General features: G+C 43.0%; 1 protein-coding gene across 1 annotated transcript; it reads left to right on the plus strand.

The window, feature by feature from the left end:
- Nucleotides 1-1019: 1019 nt before the first annotated feature.
- On the plus strand, nucleotides 1020-20076 carry Set (NAP domain-containing protein SET). The gene is made up of 6 exons (XM_080273089.1): nucleotides 1020-1359; nucleotides 7008-7120; nucleotides 9203-9279; nucleotides 10711-10895; nucleotides 12475-12685; nucleotides 19732-20076. The coding sequence occupies exons 1-6, from the start codon at nucleotides 1099-1101 to the stop codon at nucleotides 19752-19754; spliced, it is 870 nt and encodes a 289-aa protein (XP_080129215.1). The 5' UTR covers nucleotides 1020-1098; the 3' UTR covers nucleotides 19755-20076.
- The last annotated feature ends 889 nt before the right edge of the window (nucleotides 20077-20965 follow it).

Raw genomic sequence — 20965 nt, forward strand, 5'->3', positions numbered from 1 at the left:
TTCTGATTGCCTGACTGGCTTTATTTCGTCAGCTGAGTTATATGAGCAAGGACTGCCGTTATATAAGCTATGACTTAACAGCAATCTTCCCGCCCGCAAAAGTAACAGTTTGAATGATGCGATTAGTTGAAGGAAACTCCGTTATGACTGGCTGACTGTCTTAAACTAAATACGTGAGTAAAGAATTGGCATTGTACTGTATTTTAAGAATTTCAAACTGCTTCATAGGTCAGCATTTATTCAAGTAATACTTTTCCCGCCCTGGAAAAGTAGAATGAAGCGCTTAGTCGAGAAAACCTGGATTCAGATCGTCTGTTAGTACGAATGTCTCGATTGGTCTTTGTCCCCACTGATTTTTTTTTTTTTTTCCCGAAATTTGGATACAATTGTTCCATTTAAATATGCTCTTCTCACCGTGGAAATGATGAAAGGACTAGTCCGGAAGAAACTGATTGTGATTGGTTGTTTTGCGGGTAGGAATATATCAACGGTTTTATCCTCAATCACTTTTTCCAATATGTTGAGTGCTTTTCGAAGTGTGGGTTTAATTCTGCCAATTAGACAATACCTCCCACCCTGGAAAAGTATAATGAAGCGGTTAGTAGAAAGCTAACTTGGTTCAGACTGGATGACTGTCATTGTGCAGTTACATAATACGTGAGTAGAGAATTGGCAGTGTAATAAGCTTTTTATTTTTTGTTAATAATTGCTCCATTTAAATGCTCTTCCCGCTCTGGAAAAGTAGAATGAAACGATCAGTAGAAGGTAAGCTTGATTCAGATTGGATAACTGGCTTTGTTCAATTAGATAATATATGAGTTGAGAATTGGCAGAGTGTAATGAGAATGGATTTTAAATAATTGCTGCATTTAAATAATACTCTTCCCGCCCTGGAAAAGTAGAATGAAACGGTTAGTAGAGGACAAGCGTGGTTCTGATTGGCCCAAATGCTTGTCCAGGTACGTGATTGGCTTGGGAGTGAACCAATCCGAGTGCAGGCGTCCATTTTGGCCCGGTGTTGTGTTTACATTGGGTCCTCCTCGTGTTCTCGTGCTCCCATCCTATTACTCAAGCCTATCTGGTGATAATTAGGCTAAAATGTCAGAAACTGGGGCCTCGCCGGCTAAGATAAAGAAGCTGGAGCCGTCTGAGGGGGTGCACGAAGCCAGAGAGTATGACCCCGAGACCCAGAAGGCACTGGAAGAGATAGACTCCTGCCAGAACGAAATAGACCAGCTCAACGAAAAGGCCAGCGAGGAGATTCTCAAGGTGGAACAAAAGTACAACAAGCTCAGGAAACCCAACTTCGAGAACCGCAGCAAAATTATACAGAGGATTCCAAACTTCTGGGTCACGGCCGTATCCTTTTACAATGCAAGAGTTCATGGGATTTGTTGATTTCGTTGGTATTGGTTTGTTAGTGTGGCTAATTCTACAAAAATGTGGGTAAATTAAGTGAAAGATAATCCGTCAGTAAAGAATTGACACTGTTTATTATTTTGAACACAATGAATTAGTGAAAAAGTACCCTAGTGATTGACATAGTTGTTCGGATTAAACTGGGGTAGATTGTAAGAGGGTGGTTATTTCACTGAAAGTCTAGGTAAATTAATGGATAAATAAAATGTCAGCGAAGAATTAACATCACATATAACTTTGAACGTAATGAATTAATGAAAAAGTAGTGATTTATGTAGTTGTTTGGATTAATTTGGGTTAGGTTGTTGTAGTCAATTTCTTTTCCACTGATGGAGATCCATAGCTTCTTTTTTAGCTCAATTAATGGCCAGATTTAGTCAGACTGGAGGGTGAATTTGGCTAGTAACCAAGGAGATGCCTGCCTCAACAGACTCGTTAAATTTCAACCACCAGCCACAGTACGGTTGTTATGCAGTTTTATTCATGTTTGCATATTAGTTTTGGAATGAAGTGGGCAGGTTGGATAGAATAGAGATTAAATTGAGTAAAATGTAAACTGTTGGTGAAAAAACTGGTAGTTGGGGGTAGAAAAAGTAAGGAGGGAAGAAAGTCAAATGGAGTTGCCTGTTGGTGGGTGCGACGAAATACCAAATCAGTGTTCATTTACCAAATCGTCATTTTTAACTGGGAAATATCATTTATATCATCGTTTAGGTTCATATGCACCTGATTATCTGAAATTCGGTGAAAAATTTGTGTTTAATTTAACAATTAATTTTAAAAATCAGGATATAGAGCAAAAAGTTGTTAAGTTGGCGAAAGTGTTTCGCCTGTAGCTCGACAACTCACCTTGACTGACTTTTATTTTCAATAAATATTGATTTACTCTTGAGGTACATTTTTATTTATTTTTTGATAACAACAGGAAGGAAAAAAAAAAAATAATAATTTGTGCTGTATATTAATATTTATGCAAAACAAAAGTCTGTCAAAAGTGTGTTGACAAGCTGAAGGGAAAATCCCAGCTAACTTTAACACATTTTAACTCTGAAACCTGATTTTTTTGTTAATAATTATTATAAACACAGTTTTTTGGCCGGATTTCAAATAATTAGGTGTGTATGAACCTGTATGGTGATAAGGTTTATAATATTTTCAAATTAAAAGTGCGAATTCAGTAAATGGCCACCGATTCAGTAATTCGTTGCTCTGCTCATTATGTTGGCATCGTATTAAGGTAAGGTACTGTAATAAAGTAAATAATTGCAATAGCTGGATGAATAATAATGTAAATTGTGGAAAAGTAAACTATTTATCTGTCTCTAGCCAGGAGGCGATGGCTCAATCGTTAGAGAGGTGGTGTGCGGTCCTAACGGACCCAGGTTCAAATCCCAGCTGGGACAGGGAACAGTTTAAGGATTTGAATTTCATTAAATCAGGCTTTACTGATCTACCGGAAGACCCGCCGACATGTCGTAAAAATACCCCCGCTAATACCAATACACCAGTCCTGTATGAGACAGCCCTAGCATGTATTCAATATGGACGGTGGGTGTTAGCGCCGAAGTGGTGACATGTAGAGGTGTATGGTATGTAGGAGGACTGCTGGGCCTTGATAGCAGGCTGTGAAGCCTATGCCCAGAGTCGGACACACACACACACACACACACACACACACACACACAAAGATGCCAATATCCAGCAAGGAGTGGGGGTTTGTCTGTGAGTTATATACTGTAGTTGTTTTATGGGGAGGGGCACTAACCATCCACCAACCCACTTGTTGACACGTAGGGAACACGTATGGGTTGGTTATATGGTTACCACCCAGCGTTGTAAATGGTTTTCTGGCTTACAGGAAACCATTAGGCTTGTCACTCAATGTAAAACCACCTGAAAAGGAAAGAAAAGAATTAAAAAGTGACAGGAAAGATGGGAGAAATAGGAAGAGAGGAGGACAGACACAGAAAAAGAATGGTACAGGTGAAGGAAGAAGTAGGCAGCACTACATCAAGTGAATGGATGATGGTAACCATCACCTACCCACCAAATTATATCTGATTTTTTAGTTGTCCCAGAATGTTAGGATGTTTCTTGAAGGACTTGACAATTTTAGTATTAGTATTAGATGGAGGGATGGAGTGGAGAGGTATAAGAGAAAGGGTGTGTGTGAGCTGGGAGCAGGGCAGTGAAGTGGCGGGGGACTGTGCAACATGGAGGCGATTTGTTTGTGGCCACCCCTTACAGGATTGAGGCATCTGGCTGTAGAGAGAGTATTTACCACCCTGTCTGGTAAACAAATTCTGACATTGATTGATCTTGAATTGAATTTGCCGCAGCTTGGTTATATACGGTATCTTAAACAACTTCTTACCATTACCTCGAGTTGGTCCTTCTCTTGCTGTCAGGTCCATGTTGATGTCTGGTTGTAGTATCCAGTCATGGGATGGTATTGATGTGTGGGCAGGAAGCTTACTAACACTTCTTCATCATCGGTGTATTTCTGATTCAGCTCTGCTACTGTTCTGTGTTCTTGTTCATGCAGTCTGTGTCAACATTACAAAGCAGTCAGAAGCAAAATAAAGGTGTCAATAGATAGTTTGGAAAATAAATCTGTAAGGAAGAGGTGTTAGGGAACCTCCTTACGTGACATGAGTACGGGCCATGATCTGAAATACTGTACAGTACAGTACTTTGATCATGTCTCTTCTCACTTTTCTGTACCCCCAGGGGAAGGGGAGACAGAATACCAGTACTTCCCCAGTGTCCCTGCTTGTCGTAAGGGCCGACTGAAAGAGGCCTTTTTGTCTGCCATCTTTCTATCCATACTTCCCTCTTGTGTGCATCTGCCCTACCTCTCTTCTTGATATTTCTGTGTTTCTTCCAGTCTTTATTTTCCCTCTGGTCTTTCTCACTGTTCTATATGCCATGGTTGAGAGGTGTTGGTGATGCTTGGAGGTATTTTGCACAAAGTTTAGGGGACATTATTTTACAGAAGGTGAAATGTATTGATGGGAAGTTGTTTTGTCATAGTACATTGTATTGTTGAGATTTTAAGTCTGTATATGTCAGGCTACAGAACGTGGTGAAAGTTTTGTTGCCTATCTGATGGAGCCAGGATTCTGTGGGCACTTCTGACTCCCCTCCTGAACCCTACTCATGCATTTAACTGATGGCAGTCTTGGTTAACCCCTTTAGTGTCTTGGCGTATGTTACGGTACTGTTTTATTTTTCTGTCTGTCTCTGTGTAGCCAGATCCCATAATCTGATAAGGGGTGGCTGTTTGTCTTTGAGTTAGTTATTTTACAGGGAGGGGCACTAACCTTCTGCCAACCTACATGTTAACACATAGGGAACACATATGGGTTGGTGATATGGTTACAACCCAGCATATAAATGGTTTCCTGGCATGTTGCTGCTGTCAGATTATTTTACTGAGCTATGGAGACACTTTTCAGACTGAGGGAATTGGATATACCGTAGTTTTCATTAACCCTCTCATTTCTCAGGGCCTATCCCAACCTGAATAAAATGTGGTTAGATAAATATACCATTGGTACGGTACCTTCGTTAGGTGGTAGGTGGTGGTGACCATCATCCACTCACAAGATGTAGTACTGCCTACTTCTTCCTTCACCTTTATTATTCTTTTTCTGTGTCTCTCCTCCTCTCTTCCTATTTCTCACCATCATCCACTCACTTGATGTAGTGCTGCCTACTTCTTCCTTCACCTGTACCATTCTTTTTCTGTGTGTCCTCCTCTCTTCCTATTTCTCCCATCTTTTCTGTCACTTTTTATTACTCTTCTTTCCTTTTCAGGTGGCTTTACATTGAGTGACAAGCCTAATGGTTTCCTGTAAGCCAGGAAACCATTTACAGTGCTGGATGGTAACCATATAACCAACCCATACGTGTTCCTTACATGTCAACAAGTGGGTTGGCAGAGGGTTAGTGCCCCTCCCCGTAAAAGAGCTAACTCAAAGACAAACCCCCACCCCTTACTGGATTATGGCATCTGGCTAGAGATAGGTAGATAGATAAATAGAAATTCGTTTACGGTAAATTCTTAGTTATCTGTCGTCACATTATCCGATGCTGCTGGCTCGGCTCTATTTAAGCAATATCCAGCACTGAAACGGGATGTAACCAGTGGCTGTATGCAATAGCTGGTGTTGAGGTGTATCATCCGGCTCATAAATGGTAGCCAACTGGTGCTGTATTGTATCATCAGTGTACTTTATTGTATTTTATGCCTAATTTTCACCTTTAACTCATGGGAAAGTTTTCAGGATGGAGGGTCAAGCAGCCAGTACCACAATTTTCGGCTCGACACCAAATATTAAGTTCATGGGGGGTACTATGCAGTGTCTGGCATTTCACGTTATTCGGCATAGGGCTTGGCAGAATTATGTCGGATGTTTGAGAGTTTACTGTATGTCCATGTCCATTTTTCCTGTTCATTCTTGCTGTGTCCAATTTTAAGATTTGGAAGGACTTGGGGGTTAGTGATAGCATTGTTTTGTGGTTATTGTTATTGCTGTTGTTTTTGGTGTTATTCTCTTGCTATTGTTGATGTTGTTGTTCTTGCTATTGTTGATGTTGTTGTTCTTGCTGTTGTTGATGTTGTCGTTCTTGCTATTGTTGATGTTATTGTTCTTGCTGTTGTTGTTGTTACACCAGGCTCATCTATATATAAACTCTGTGGACCTTGATCTGAAGTTGCTTATCTTTTGCAGTCCATCCTCTTCCTTTTGGGGGATAGGGAGGGAGTTGGGGGATGTTTATATGGTGATGGGGCAAATAACTGGGTAGATAGTGCCATATATAAAAAATTTCTCCCATATATATACTTACAATCAGATACCTTAATTCTGGCAGGAGGAGCCACACACAAATTGCCTCCATGTCACCCTGTCCTCTCCCTCCATCTCATCCTTGGTCACCCTCTCCACCTTACATACTCTCTTCTAGTCAGTCTCTCATTCTCCATCCAACTGATATACCTCTCATTCCATCCCTCACTCTATCCATCCCCCTCAGTCACATACACTCTTCTAGTCAGTCTCTCATTCCTTATCCTCTCCACATGGCCAAACCAGCTCAGGGTATTTCTCGGTGCTTTCAGTCACATCCACATCAGCACCACAGCACTCCTCCTCTTCCTCATTTGTCTGTCTGTCTCTGTTCTCCATACAGCTTTACCTAGCACCACCACAATGCACCTTCATGTCCTTGTTTGTGTGTCTGTCTGTCTTTCACTCCCTCATTTGTCTGTCTGGGTCTCCATACAACTCCACACAGCACCACAACACTCTTTCACTTCCTCATTTGTCTGTCTGTCTCTCCATACAACTCTACTTCAACACCACAACACTCCATCACATCTTCATTTATCTGTCTGTCTCCATACAATTACACAACACTCCATCTCTTCCTCATTTGTCTCTGTCTCTCCATACAACTCCACATCAACTCCACAACACTCCATCACTTCCTCATTAGTCTGTCAGTCTCTCCATGGAACTCCACCCACCAGCCCAAACACACAAATTTTTCCTGTTGATTCGTCCTTAACTTTATCGCATCAGTTTGTCAACCACCCTCAGATCTCCGCCATTTTGGAGGAGGAGGAGGAGGAATGTCTACACTACCTTACCAAACTGGACGTGGAGGAGTTCGATGATATCAAGTCTGGCTACAGGTGCGTTTTGTCAGTTTGAATTACCCTACCGTATCTATCCATCTATCTATCTATCTGTTTGTATCTATTTGTCTATCTACACTACCTTACCAAACTGGACGTGGAGGAGTTGGACGATATCAAGTCTGGCTACAGGTGTGTTGTGTGTCTTTCTTGTTCCGTACCCTACCTAACATTGCTGTACTTATACCTTTCCTGTCCTTTCCTATCCTGCCCTGTCCTGTCCTATCCTATCCTTCCTTTCCTTTCCTTTCCTTTCCTTCCTTCCTTCCTTCCTTCTTTCCTTTCCTTTCCTTTCCTTTCCTATCCTGTCCTGTCCAATCCTATCCTATCTTATCCTATCCTGTTCTGTGCTGTCCTATCCTATCTTATCCTATCCTTCCTTCCTTTCTTCTTTCTGTCCTTTCTTCCTTTCCTTTCCTTTCTTTCCTATCCTTCCTACCTTCCTTTCTTCATTCTTTCCTTTCTTCCCTCCCCTCCCCTCCCCTCCCCTTCCCTTCCCTTCCCTTCCCTTCCCTTCCCTTCCCTTCCCTTCCCTTCCCTTCCCTTCCCTTCCCTTCCCTTCCCTTCCCTTCCGTAACTGGATGTGGAGGATGATGGTAATATCAAGTTAACCAACAGGTTCTTTGATGTCACCTAAGATTATTTTCCTGTACCCCACTTTATTTATGTATTTATTATTATTATTATTATTGTTATTTTTTTATTAGTTATTATTATTATTGTTATTTTTTTTTTAATTATTACTGTTATTATTATTATTGTTATTGTTGTTGTTGTTGTATTTTTCTGTGTATGTTGTATTAATGTTCCCTGATTCACCATTTTTGCAGTGTCCCTCAAGTACCCCACACTGTTTATGTATTTATTATTATTATTGTTATTATTATTGCAGTATTGTTGTTGTTGTATTTTTCTCTGTATGTTGTATTGGTGTTCCCTGATTCAGCTTTTGCAGGGTTCCCCAAATACCCCACTTTATTTATGTGGGGTGGAGGGGGAAGAGGGAGGGGGAGGCCGAGGATTAGATGGAGGGATGGGGTGGAGAGGTATATGAGAGAGGGGGATGTGAGTTGGGAGCAGGTTAGTGAAATGGTGGGAGACAGGGCGACATGGAGGCATTTTGTTTGTGGCCACCCCGAAAGGGATTGAGGCTTCTGGCAATAGATAGATAGATGTTTTTTTATTAAGAACTCATCATTCTGTGGAGTTCTTATTGATATTGTGGATATTATTTCTTCCTTTTGGGGGGTGGGGGGCAGAAAGATCTAGAAGCCTAGCATTCCAAGGCTGTTCGAGATAGAGACTTATCTTGGTTGCCGGCTTATTTTGACACATAATTTTTGTCGTAGCACTAGCGCCACATTAGCGTCCTCTGTTATTTTTTTTAAATATTTACTCTCCTGCACAGCCAAAACTGCTGAATGGATTGCTTTGCCAGTGTTGCAGTGTAGTGGTCAACATATACTTGTGCACCTGGGTGTTGATATTAAGATCAAACAAATGCCTTTTGAGATATTGAGGAAAATCAGAATGGCCATGTCATGCCTGAAACTACTAAATTGGAAATTATTTGACTGATTTTGACCAAACCCAGTGGAAATATAGTGAGTCATGAATGAACGTGATCTGCATAGTATGAATGACCTTGACCTTTATCTCAAGGTCACAGGTCAAAATCCTTAAAAAATTTTAAGTCATACCAAAGGTCCATTAATACAGTATTAGGTCTACAGTGATAACAAAAAAAGGTTTTCATTTGCAATGTGGCTTCAGAAATGTCAGAATTCTGGTTGTCATTACTATTATTATTATTATTTTTTATTATTATTATTTTTATTATTTATTATTATTATTATTATTACTGTGTTATTATTATTACCATCATCATCATAAATGTCAAGACCAGCTTGCCTAGCCCTGGACTCATACGCCACTCAAGGAGCAACATAGGATGGATGATGGATGGATGTGGTAATTATTATTATTATTATTATTATTTTATTATTATTATTAACATTATTATCATCATCATAATTCTAGTTATTTCACTAATTTTTCTCTTTTTTTTTTCCTTTTCAGAATCAAATTCTTTTTTGATGAAAATCCATACTTCGAAAATGACGTCCTCACAAAAGAGTTTCACCTGGGATCCACGGGTGAGTGGCGGGGGGGGGAGAGAGGGAGGGAGGGAGGGGGAGAGAGAGAGAGGGGGAGACTGGGTATGGGTGTGGGTGAGAGATGGGGGGAGGACTGTGTGTGTGTGTGTGTGTGTGTGTGTGTGTGTGTGAGAGAGAGAGAGAGAGAGAGAGAGGGAGACTGTGTGTGTGTGTGTGGGTGGGTGGGTTGGTGGGTAGGTGGGTGATTGGGTGAGAGGGATGAGAAAGAGAAGGGGGGAGGGGGACTGTGTGTGTGTGTGTGTGTGTGTGGGTGGGTGTGAGAGAGAGAGAGAGAAGGAGGGGAGACCGTCTGTGTACAGTAAGTGGTATGGGGGATGTTGAGATTGTAGTTTTGGGAGGGGACATAAATGGTCATGTAGGTGAAGCAGCTCAGGGATGTGAAGGAGTACATGGCGGATGTGCGTATGGTTTAAGAAATGAGGAAGGGGAAAGGATACTCGAGTCTGGGGAGGCAATGAACATAAGAGAGAGGTTGATAATGTATGTGTCAGGGGGAGTTAGCAGCCAGATAGACTATTTCCTGGTCAAGAGGGCTGATTGGAGGTTAGTGAGGGATGTTAAAGTTATAGGAAGTGAGGAGTGTGTGCAGCAACACAGGTTATTGATATGTGACTTGGTACTTAAGGAGCAGGTGATGAAAAAGTGGACCTGTGCACCTGGGAGGAAAATGTGGAAGTTGAAAAACCAAAGAGTAAGGGATGCCTTCTATAGCGAGATGAAGAGAGTGGTGGCGGAACTGGGAGACATGTTGTGTGCTGGAGGTGGGGCTGGAGCAGCTCTGTGGCTAGAGTGAGGAGTGGTTGGAAGAAGTTCAGGGAGCTCTTGCCTCTCCTGACATTGAGAGGGCTCTCCCTATGTGCTAAGCAATCTTTGCATGCAGGATGTGTCAGGAGTGTAATGCTGTATGGTAGTGAGACCTGGGCAGTAAAGGAGGAGGATATTCACAGGCTCAAACATACAGAAATGAAATGATTAGGTGAATGTGCTGTGCGTCCCTGAGTGCAAATTGTGGGGATTAGGTTAACGATGGAAGAGTTGAGAGGAAGGATGGGACTGGAGTGTATTGGTGTTGTGATGAGGAGAGGTAGATTGAGATGGTTTGGGCATGTAGGGAGGATGGGGGAGTATAATTGGGTGCAGAAAGTTAGAAGTGTTAACATTAGGAGTAGGGTTGCAAGAGATAGACTGCAAAAGATCTGGGATGAGGTCATTGAATGTGACCTCAGGGATAAGGGACTGAATAGGGAGGCTGCTAGAAATCGAGCAGCTTGGAGAGCCACCATTAGGTAACCAAGGCTGACACATGCAAGGATGTTGGAGCCTTTAAAATGAAAACGAAATCATCTTATCAGAATCTTTTACTATTTCCCAGGTACATTGGTTTCTTTACTGATAATTTAGTGCCCTCAGGTGACCCAGCCTCGCACTCGACGGAAATCAAGTGGAAGAGCGGACACAACCTGCTGGAGAGGTTCCGTCAGCGCACCCAGCAGGGGGAGAAGAGCGGCACCGGGCGGAAGAGGCCCCTCGACCTGCGTTCATTTTTCTCATGGTTCTGTGACCACGGCGACCCTTCAGCGGATGAGATAGCTGAGGTGAGAGACGGAGAGAGAGAGGGAGGGAGAGAGACAGACAGAGAGAATGTAGGAGGGGAGTATAGAGGGCTGTGCTGTGTTATATATCTAGACACTTAATGGGGTGTGGAAGTTACAGTTTTATAGAATTCAGCGTTACAAAAACTCCTATCAGTGTCCTCAATACACTGTCTGTCATTGTTGTTATTACTGTTTGTATTGTTTATCAAGGCTCAGTACTGCTTGATCTCTGGCAGCCTTCCTGTTCAGTCCTTTATCACTGTGGTCACGCACTATGACCTCGTCCCAGATTTTTTTTTTTTTTTTTTTTTTACTACTGGCATTGACACTTCTCACTTTCCACACCCAATTGTCATCCTTCATCCTCTCCACATGCCCAAATCATCTCAGTCTACCCCTCCATATCATATCACCAATACATTCCAGTCCCATCCTTCCTCTCTGCTCTTCTATCTCAATGATATTCCCCTCATCACCTTATTGTTGGTATCATCATCATCATCCGGACCTCCTTTCCCACCCTAGGGCAGGGTGAGGAGAAGCAATATCCAGACAGTCCAAATTTGTCTAATCCAATGGGCCACGCATCCATTCACTCATCATTGAAGCCCCTGGAATCCTGGCTCTGTCGGATATGCCAAAAACATTCACCGCGTTCTGTAGCTTCAGATAAACGTATCCAGTTGAGTCAATCCGGATGCCGCCACATTAAAAAGGGATGCCAAATCCCTGATCATGCACATCTCCTCACAACATTCATCTAGCCAGCTTGATCTCTTGTCAGTTCCCAAGCCTCAGCAACTTCCAAACCTCTTTTCTTCACACACTCATCCACCATATCTCCACCTTCTCCTTGGCCTACCTCGCCTTCTCCCTTCTTCAAATTTGCTCGGATATACCTTTTTCACCACTCTGTTGTCATCCATTCTCTCCACATGACCATACCACCTCAGTACACTCTCTTCAGTTCTGGTGTCCACCAACTTCCTCACTCCACACCTTTCACAAGCCACATTATTTCATATCCTGTCCACTCTCTGTACTCCACATACATTCCTCAGCAGTCCCATCTCCACTGCTCTTACTCTTGCCTTTCATTTTCGTGCCACACCATAGTCTCACATCCATATGTTAAAGTTGACACTGACACTCCTTCATGTAAGCCTTGTGCAGCTACAACACTGAAGCCTCTGTTTCTTATCAAGGCCTTCATCGTACCGGCTACTTTTCTTCCTTGTGTCACTCTACTTTCAATTTCTATTGCACATTTTCCTCTCTTTTCTGTCACTGTACCCAGGTATTTGAACTCTCACTAATTCCAGTCTCTCTCCATTCACTGTAACATTGTCACCTTCTCTCTCAGTAACCGTCACTTTACTCTTTTCTACATTTACCCTCAAGGCATGACGCTTACAGACATCAGCAAAACTCTGCACTAGCCTACCAAGTTCTTGTCCGGTACTTTCAGGCAGCACTGCATCATCAGCATACAACAAATTTGAGATATTCCATCCATCACCATTCATAACCAACACCACTGTTATTATTATTATTATTATTATTATTATTCCCTTTGCAGGTGATAAAGGACGACATGTGGCCAAACCCCCTTCAGTATTTCTTGGTTCCGGACATCGAGGTGGAGAATGGGGAGGGTGAGGAGGAGGAGGAGGAGGACCTGGAGGACGAGGAGGTGGACGACAATGTGGTGGTGGTGGAGGAGGAGATAGAGGAGGTGGATGAGGAAGAGGAGGAGGAGGAGGAGGAAGAGGCATATGCACATCCAAAAGGTAAGTGAAACAGAGAGGGGGGGGGGAATGTGAAGGTGGATGACAATGTGGTGGTGGTGGAGGAGGAGATAGAGGGGATGGATGAGGAGGAAGAGGCATATGCGCATCCAAAAGGTAAATGAGAGAGAGAGTGAGAGTACAATCCCAGTTGACCAGTAGGCTTCAAGAATTAACCCTCTCAGTTACCAATTTTTCCCAGACATCTGAAATATAATATACTCATATACGTGGGCAGCATCATTGTGGTATATACAGCACCACTCGTTTATACAGTACCACTCATATTCACAGTACCACTCATATACAGCACCACTCGTTTATACAGTACCACTCGTTTATACAGTACCACTCATATTTACAGTACCACTCATATATACAGTACCACTCATATATACATCATTGCATTATATACATCAATGCTATATATACAGCACCACTCGTATATACAGTACCACTCGTATACATAGTACCACTCGTATATACAGCACCACTCGTTTATACAGCACCACTCGTTTATACAGTACCACTCATTCATACAGTACCACTCATTTATACAGTACCACTCGTTTATACAGTACCACTCGTATACACAGTACCACTCGTATATACAGTACCACTTGTATATACAGCACCACTCATTTATACAGTACCACTCGTATATACAGTACCACTCGTATATACAGTACCACTTGTATATACAGCACCACTCATTTATACAGTACCACTCGTATATACAGTACCACTCGTATATACAGTACCACTCGTTTATACAGTACCACTCGTATATACAGTACCACTCATTTATACAGTACCACTCGTATATACAGTACCACTCGTTTATACAGTACCACTCGTATATACAGTACCACTCGTTTATACAGCACCACTCGTATATACAGTACCACTCATTTATTCAGTACCACTCGTATCCTGGGCCACACTAACAGAGTCCTCTTGAATCTTAAACCCTAAAGACTGCAGTTCTCCCACCCTGACCATCTCCCCAGCCACATTTCAGGTCCGATTTTTCAGTTTTCACCAAGGTAAATATTGGTTTTACAGTTTTCAAGAGCAAGAATGTTTTTGATGTATCCAATAGAGCCAGGATTCCGGGGGCTTGAATGATGAGTGAATGGAAGCGTGGCCGTTTGGACTGGGCAAATTTGGGCTGTCTGGACATTGCTACTCCTCACCCTGCTCTAGGATGGGAAAGGAGGTCCGGATGATGGTGATGATGATGAATTTACTATCTATTCTATCTATCTATAGCCCGACGCCCTAATCCCGCAAAGGGTGGCCGCGGACAAAACGCCTCCAAGTTGCTCTGTCACCCACCATTTGACTACCCTTCCCCCAACTCACCCCTCCCCCTCCCTCATATACCTCTCAACTCCATCCCTCCACCTCATCCTCGGTCTACCTCTCCCTCTCCCTCCCTCCACCTCACCTACATACACCCTCTTAGTCAATCTTTCATTCTCCATTCTCTTCACATGTCCAAACCACCTCAGTGTATTTCTCCTAATCTTCTCAACCACATCCACATCCACCCCACAGCATTCCTTCACTTCTTCATTCGTCAACCTGTCCCTCCACGTCACTCCACATGCTCCTCTCAAGTAACTCATTTCCACTGCTCTCACTCTTGACTTGTTCCCCTCTTGCAAGGTTCATGCCTCGCTTCCATATGTCATGGTAGGGATCACAATACTATCATGCAGTGACTTCTTAACTTCCATACTCACCTCCCTATTTCTCATCACTGCTTTCAGTGTACCAACAACCTTCCTTCCCTGCTGTACCCTTTCACGCACTTCATCCCCCAAAGTTCCATCCTTACTCATCACACTACCCAAGTACTTGAATGCACTCACATTCTCCATATCCTCACCATCCAACCTCACTGCACACTCTGTGACTTCATTCCTCTCAAACACCATAACTTTACTTTTGTTTACATTAACTTTCAGATTCCTCCTCCTACACACTGTCCCAAATTCATTCACCAAACCTTGCAACTCCCATTCATCTTCACTCAACAATACTGTATCATCAGGAAACAGCAACACCGGAAGCTTCCAAATCTCACCCTCATTCATTAGAGCCACCCCCACATCCACTGCCCTACCCTGCACCTCCTTTACAACCCCATCCATGTATATATTAAACAGCCATGGAGACATCACACAACCCTGTTTCAGTCCCACATTGAGATCAAAGAACTCACTCAGCTCACCATCCACTCGCACCGTAACCCTAGCTCCCTCATACATACTCTTCACAGCACGCAACAATTTTCCCTTCACTCCATATATTCTTAATACCTTCCACATACCTTGCCTATCTATTCTGTCATAAGCTTTCTCCAAGTCCATGAAGGCAGCATACACTTTCCTTCCCTTCTCTAGATACTTCTCCACTAAACATCTTAGAACAAATATCTGATCTACACACCCTTTTCCCTTCCTAAATCCCCCTTGTTCTTCTCCAACTAGCTCCTCTGTCATATGCCTAACCTGCAATAGGCAGGATGAGGGTGGGGAAGGCAGCAGGTGTGTCTGGGTTGACTGCCGAAATGTTGAAGGCCTCAGGCGATATAGGGGTGAGTTTAGTCACTGACCTGATAAATAAGATTATTTATGAGTGTGTTGTCCCAGATGATTGGCTGAAGAGTGTAATTGTAAATGTGTATAAAGGGAAGGGTGATGCCCTGGAAAGAGGAAATTATAGGGGTATAAAGCTTTTAGATCAGATAATGAAGGTAATGGAGAGAGTTTTAGAAGGTATGATTAGAGAAAGGGTGAATATTGATGAGATGCAGTTTGGGTTCATGCCAGGTAGGGGGACCACTGATGCCATATTCATTGTTCGACAGCTTCAGGAAAAATATATTGGTAGAAGAAGGGATCTTTATTTTGTTTTTGTTGATTTGGAAAAGGCCTTTAACAGAGTCCCTAGAGAGGTGGTGAAGTGGGCAATGAGAAAGCTTGGCTTGGAGGAGTGGCTGGTTAGGGTGGTTATGGCCATGTATGTGGGTGCTCACACCCAGGTGAGAGTGAATGGAGATTTGAGTAATGAGTTTTCCGTGAATGTTGGTGTGCATCAGGGGTCAGTCTTGAGTCCCATGTTGTTTATCATGGTACTTGAAGCCCTTTCACGTGACTTTAGAAACGGACTTCCGTGGGAGTTGTTGTATGCTGATGATTTGGTGTTGATTGCAGAGAATGAAAGGGAGGCAGAGGAAAGGTTTAGGAAGTGGAGAGATGGTATGGGGCAAAAGGGTTTAAGGGTAAATGCAGAAAAAACAAAAGTGATGATATCTAGGGTTGGTGGCGGTACTGTCAAAGACGAGGGAGAGTGGCCATGTGCAGTTTGCCACAAGGGCGTGGGAAGTAATTCCATCTTGTGCGGTGTGTGTGATAAATGGGTGCATAAGAGATGTAGTGGTATCAGAGGTAGACTGCGAGATAATGCTGATTTTATGTGTACGGCGTGCCGGGGTGAGCAGGTGGAGATTGTCAGGTGTGAAAGGATTGAACTTGCTGGTGAATCTCTTGAGTGTGTGAAAGAGTTTTGTTATTTGGGAGACATGTTGTGTGCTGGAGGTGGGGCTGGAGCTAGCTCTGTGGCTAGGGTGAGAAGTGGTTGGAAGAAGTTCAGGGAGCTCTTTCCTCTCCTGACATTGAGAGGGCTCTCCCTACATGCTAAGGGGTCTTTGTATGCAGCATGTGTTAGGAGTGTAATGCTGTATGGCAGTGAGACCTGGGCAGTGAAGGAGGAAGATATTCGCCAGCTCAGACGTACAGAAATGACAATGATTAGGTGGATGTGCAGTGCGTCCCTGCGTCCAAGGCCTGGAGGGGCTGGGTTTACAATGGAAGAGTTGAGAGGTAGGATGGGACTGGAGTGTATTGGTGTTTTGATGAGGAGAGGTAGATTGAGGTGGTTTGGACATGTGGAGAGGATGGGGGATGATAATTGGGTGAGGAAGGTGAGAAGTGTTAATATTGGGGGTGGGGTTATGAGGGGTAGACCGAGAAAGACATGGGACGAGGTCATTAAGTGTGACCTTAGGGTTAAGGGACTGAACAGGGAGGCTGCAATGGATCGTGCAGTGTGGAGAGCCGCCATTAGGTGACCAAGGCCGACGCATGCAAGCATGTTGGAGCCTTTAAAAATGAAAACGAAGTCACACTAAGTAGGTAGATACCCTCATGGTTACCACATACTTCTCTCTCCCCTTTTCCTTTGTATAAAGGAACAATTATACCTGACTTCCAGTCCTCTGGAACCCTTCCCTCTTCCCAAGCCAATCTACACAACTTCCATATCCACTCCACAACAATCTCACCCCCATACCTAAGCATTTCACCACACACTCCATCAATTCCTGGGGCCTTTCCCAACTTAATCTTCTTCATCGCATCCACTACTTCCACCCTACTGATCTCTTCCTCCCTCCTCTCATCTCTTCTTCTCCCAGCCATTCCCCAACCACTTATACTCGCACTGCTCTCACTCTCTACGTTCAACAAATCCTCAAAGTGCTCCTTCCATCTCCTCAGTTTCTCTCTCTTCTCCACCAACAATCTATTATTCCTATCTTTCACTCCCCTACTATTTCCCCTTTCACACTGCCTTACTTTCTTTACCTCCTTCCAAAACAATTTCTTACTCTCCCTCCATTTCACACACAGATTCCTCCCAAACTCCTCATCCACTTTCTTTTTACTCTCCATCACCAGTCTCTTAACCTCCCTTCTCCTGCTCACATATACCTCTCTCTTCTCTCTATCATCTTCTCCCCTACCTCTACTCGCCAACCATTCACTATATGCCTTCTTCTTTTGTTCCACAGCTCGTTTCACCTCATCATTCCACCATGCTGTCCCTTGCACACCCTTGCATCTCCTGATAATGTATATTTCACTCTCACATGTCTAATGGTTCCTGCGCTATCGACCGTCAAAGATAAAAAGTCACCCCTCTTAGTAAGAACAAAAATACAGTAGGGCACCAGGTTTCATGCACGATAGGGACCATGAAAAGTGCTGCCAGAGTTAATTTCACCAGAGTTGGAAAATATGCTAATAGGGACTGGGCCTGTTGGGAAACTCACCCCCTAGTGTATTTCCTACTTTAAATATATCCTACAGTTACCTGAAATGTTGCTATTAACACATTAAATCATAAAGTAACTAACAGTAAAACATAAAAACATCATAAAATGCTACAGTAATCTTAAATACAGTATGTGTTGGCATTATTACTTAAACATGTAGCACACACACTCCTTGCGTTCAAAAGTAACATTCACTAGAAAGACCAGGGTAAAGGGCTTAATGGACTCAATGCTAGGAGGGTATCCAAGGCTTTGGGTTGGGATAGTGGGCCCCACCACTGCCTCCAACACCATCTCCATCACCACCACACCTTGCTTGTTGCGCCCTTTGATGCAGCACATTTACTCAGTTATGCCTCTTCCTTGAAGCTTGCCTCTCCCACTCCTCCACAAAGTCCAACAATTCCTCTATTTCCGACACAGTTTTTTTAACCTGTCATCATAATTGCATTTTTTCACCCCTTTGCAGTAGTCACTCTTGACCTTTCCATTACCGCCTGCAGGTCCAGGTTCATGCCTTCTTACATCATTGCCACAATCACCCAATCCACCTGCATCTCCACTTGAAGCACAGCATGACATATTTCCATCAATTACAGTACAGTACTTATCAAGCACATGAGAATGTAACACAAAACTTGTGGACACACACACTGAACACGTGTGGGAAGTAGGCCTAAACTGAGTGTTGATGCTGGCGTTGCTGTGGCAATAATCCAAAACTTTTGGTGCCAAAGGGTGCGAAAGTGCATTTTTTTTGTTGCAAATATTCAGTCACAGAAACTTTTTAGTGCTGTTAAAATGCGTTTCACCAATCTGGATGTTGAAAACCTGGTGCCCTACTGTTGGAAAGTTTTGGAAAACACATTATTTTCGCCTAATAACCTTACAGAAATCACTAAAATCAATATGAAATATGCCTAGGCATAAAACAGGTTGAAGGAATGAGCATAAAAAAAAAATCCATGGAAGATAATATATATATATATATACAGTATATTCAGCCTGTCAACAATCGTCAGTATTAGAACTTTACACAGCAGGATCCGAAACTGACGAGGGGGGTCTAAGCTGGGAGCAGGGCAGTGAAATGGTGGGGGACATGACGACATGGAGGCGATTTGTTTGTGGCCACCCCATATGGGATTTAGGTGTCTGCCAATAGATAGATAAATAGATACTATTGTTATTATTATTATTGTGGTAGGTGGGGGAGCTCACCATCCACTCACTCAATGTAGTGCTGCTTTCGGGTGTCTGCCCTTTTCTCTCCATCCTTCTTTCCTTCCATTCTCCTCTGTCTTTCTTTCCTTCATTCTTTCCTTGTCCTTCTGCCTGTGGGTGACTTTACACTCCCTCTTCTGTCTATCTTTCCTTCATTCTTTCCTCTTCCTTCTGCCTGTGGGTGACTTTACACTGAGTGACAAGCCAAATGGTTTCCTGTACACCAGGAAACCATTTACTATGCTGGGTGGTAACCATGTAACCAAATTTTGGCGCCTGGTGGTTTAGTGGGTAATTATTGCACTCCACTCGGATTGAGCCGGTGAAGGTTTATATCCAAGGGATGGTTGAGGTTTATTGCTCATGTAATGCCACTCAGGGATGAGTGAGGCTGGTCACTCTGATCTTAAATGTCGGGACCAACTGCCTAGCCCCGGGCTCTTACGCTCCTTATGGGGCAATGTAGGATTGGATGATGATAATTATTATTATTGTTATTATCATCATTGATGTAGGATTATTTTTATTATTGTCATCATCATCGATTTAGGATTATTATTATTATTGTTATTATCATCATCATTGATTTAGGATTATTATTATTATTAGTAGTAGTAGTAGGAGTAGTAATTTTTTTAGTAGCTATTATTATTATTACACCACACAGGTCACAGGATTAATCAGTGCCTTCCCTTTGCAGAGGATGGTGAGGCTGATGAATAAGGGCGAGTGTGAGTGAGTGAGAGAGCGGTGCAGCGTTTCCATGCGTTCTTCATTGCCAGGAGCATCAATTTGGACGAGTTAGGAATGGTCCCTCTACCCCTACCACACCACCACAACTACCACCACAACCTCCCCCTCACACCCCCTCACATCACCACACCACACCTTCCCTCCTGTGGTTTTTACATACGGTTAGCCTGCATCCCATCCTACACAGTGCCGTCAGCAGCCACATAGGAAGCCCAAGGACGTTCCATCATCATCGTAAACTTTGAAAAATCGTAAAAAATTTGGGGTCCTACTTTCCGATTGTAGATGTAAACACACACACACACACACACACACACACACAACCATTCACCCATCCCACTCAACATCCCTCCACCCCCCAACACACACACACACACACCACTGAACATCCCCCCACCCCCCCAACACACACACACACACACACACACACACACACACACACACACACACCTCCCTCCCTCCCTCCCCTTATAATATGTAACTGTATATTGAAAAGTTTGGATAATTTTGACACGTTGCTCTAATATATAAGTTATGTAGGTATATTCTTCCTATCAGCCATCACCACCATCACACTCTGGCCGGCATCCTCCCCTAACACCTCTTCCTTAGTGATTTATTTTGGCACGTGGCTGGGTAATGTCCTTTTGTACATTGTCTGTGCAGAGTGTGGTGATGTTGGAAGGATTTGTGTAAGCTGTAAGTAAAATAAATAGCTTAGGGAAATGTATTAAGGTGTGATAAGCAAAATAAGTGGCCAAGGGAAAGGTATTAAGGTGTAATAAGCAAAATAAGTGGCCAAGGGAAAGGTACTAAGGTGTAATAAGCAAAATAAGTGGGCTAGGGAAAGGTACTAAGGTGTAATAAGCAAAATAAGTGGGCTAGGGAAAGGTACTAAGGTGTAATAAGCAAAATAAGTAGCTGAGGGAAAGGTACTAAGGTGTAATAAGCAAAATAAGTAGCTAAAGGAAGGGTAGTAAGGAATAATAAGCAAAATAAGTGGCTGAAGAAGGGTAGTAAGGAATAATAAGCAAAATAAGTGGCTGAAGGAAAGGTAGTAAGGTGTAATAAGCAAAATAAGTGGCCGATGGTAAGGTACTAAGGTGTAATAAGCAAAATAAATAGCCTAGGGAAATGTGTTAGGGAGAGATGAAGATGCCAGCCCAGCACACTGCACTGGG

This window comes from Coenobita brevimanus, chromosome 53 (genome assembly GCF_032717465.1).
Source record: "Coenobita brevimanus isolate Jiangsu-jjx chromosome 53, ASM3271746v2, whole genome shotgun sequence".
NCBI lineage: Eukaryota > Metazoa > Arthropoda > Malacostraca > Decapoda > Coenobitidae > Coenobita > Coenobita brevimanus.

Coding starts and splice junctions, on each gene's coding strand:
- Set (XM_080273089.1), top strand. CDS start 1,099: ATGTCAGAAACTGGGGCCTCGCCGGCTAAGATAAAGAAGCTGGAGCCG. Junction 10,896..12,474: donor CAGCGGATGAGATAGCTGAG/GTGAGAGACGGA, acceptor TTCCCTTTGCAG/GTGATAAAGGACGACATGTG. Junction 12,686..19,731: donor GGCATATGCACATCCAAAAG/GTAAGTGAAACA, acceptor TTCCCTTTGCAG/AGGATGGTGAGGCTGATGAA.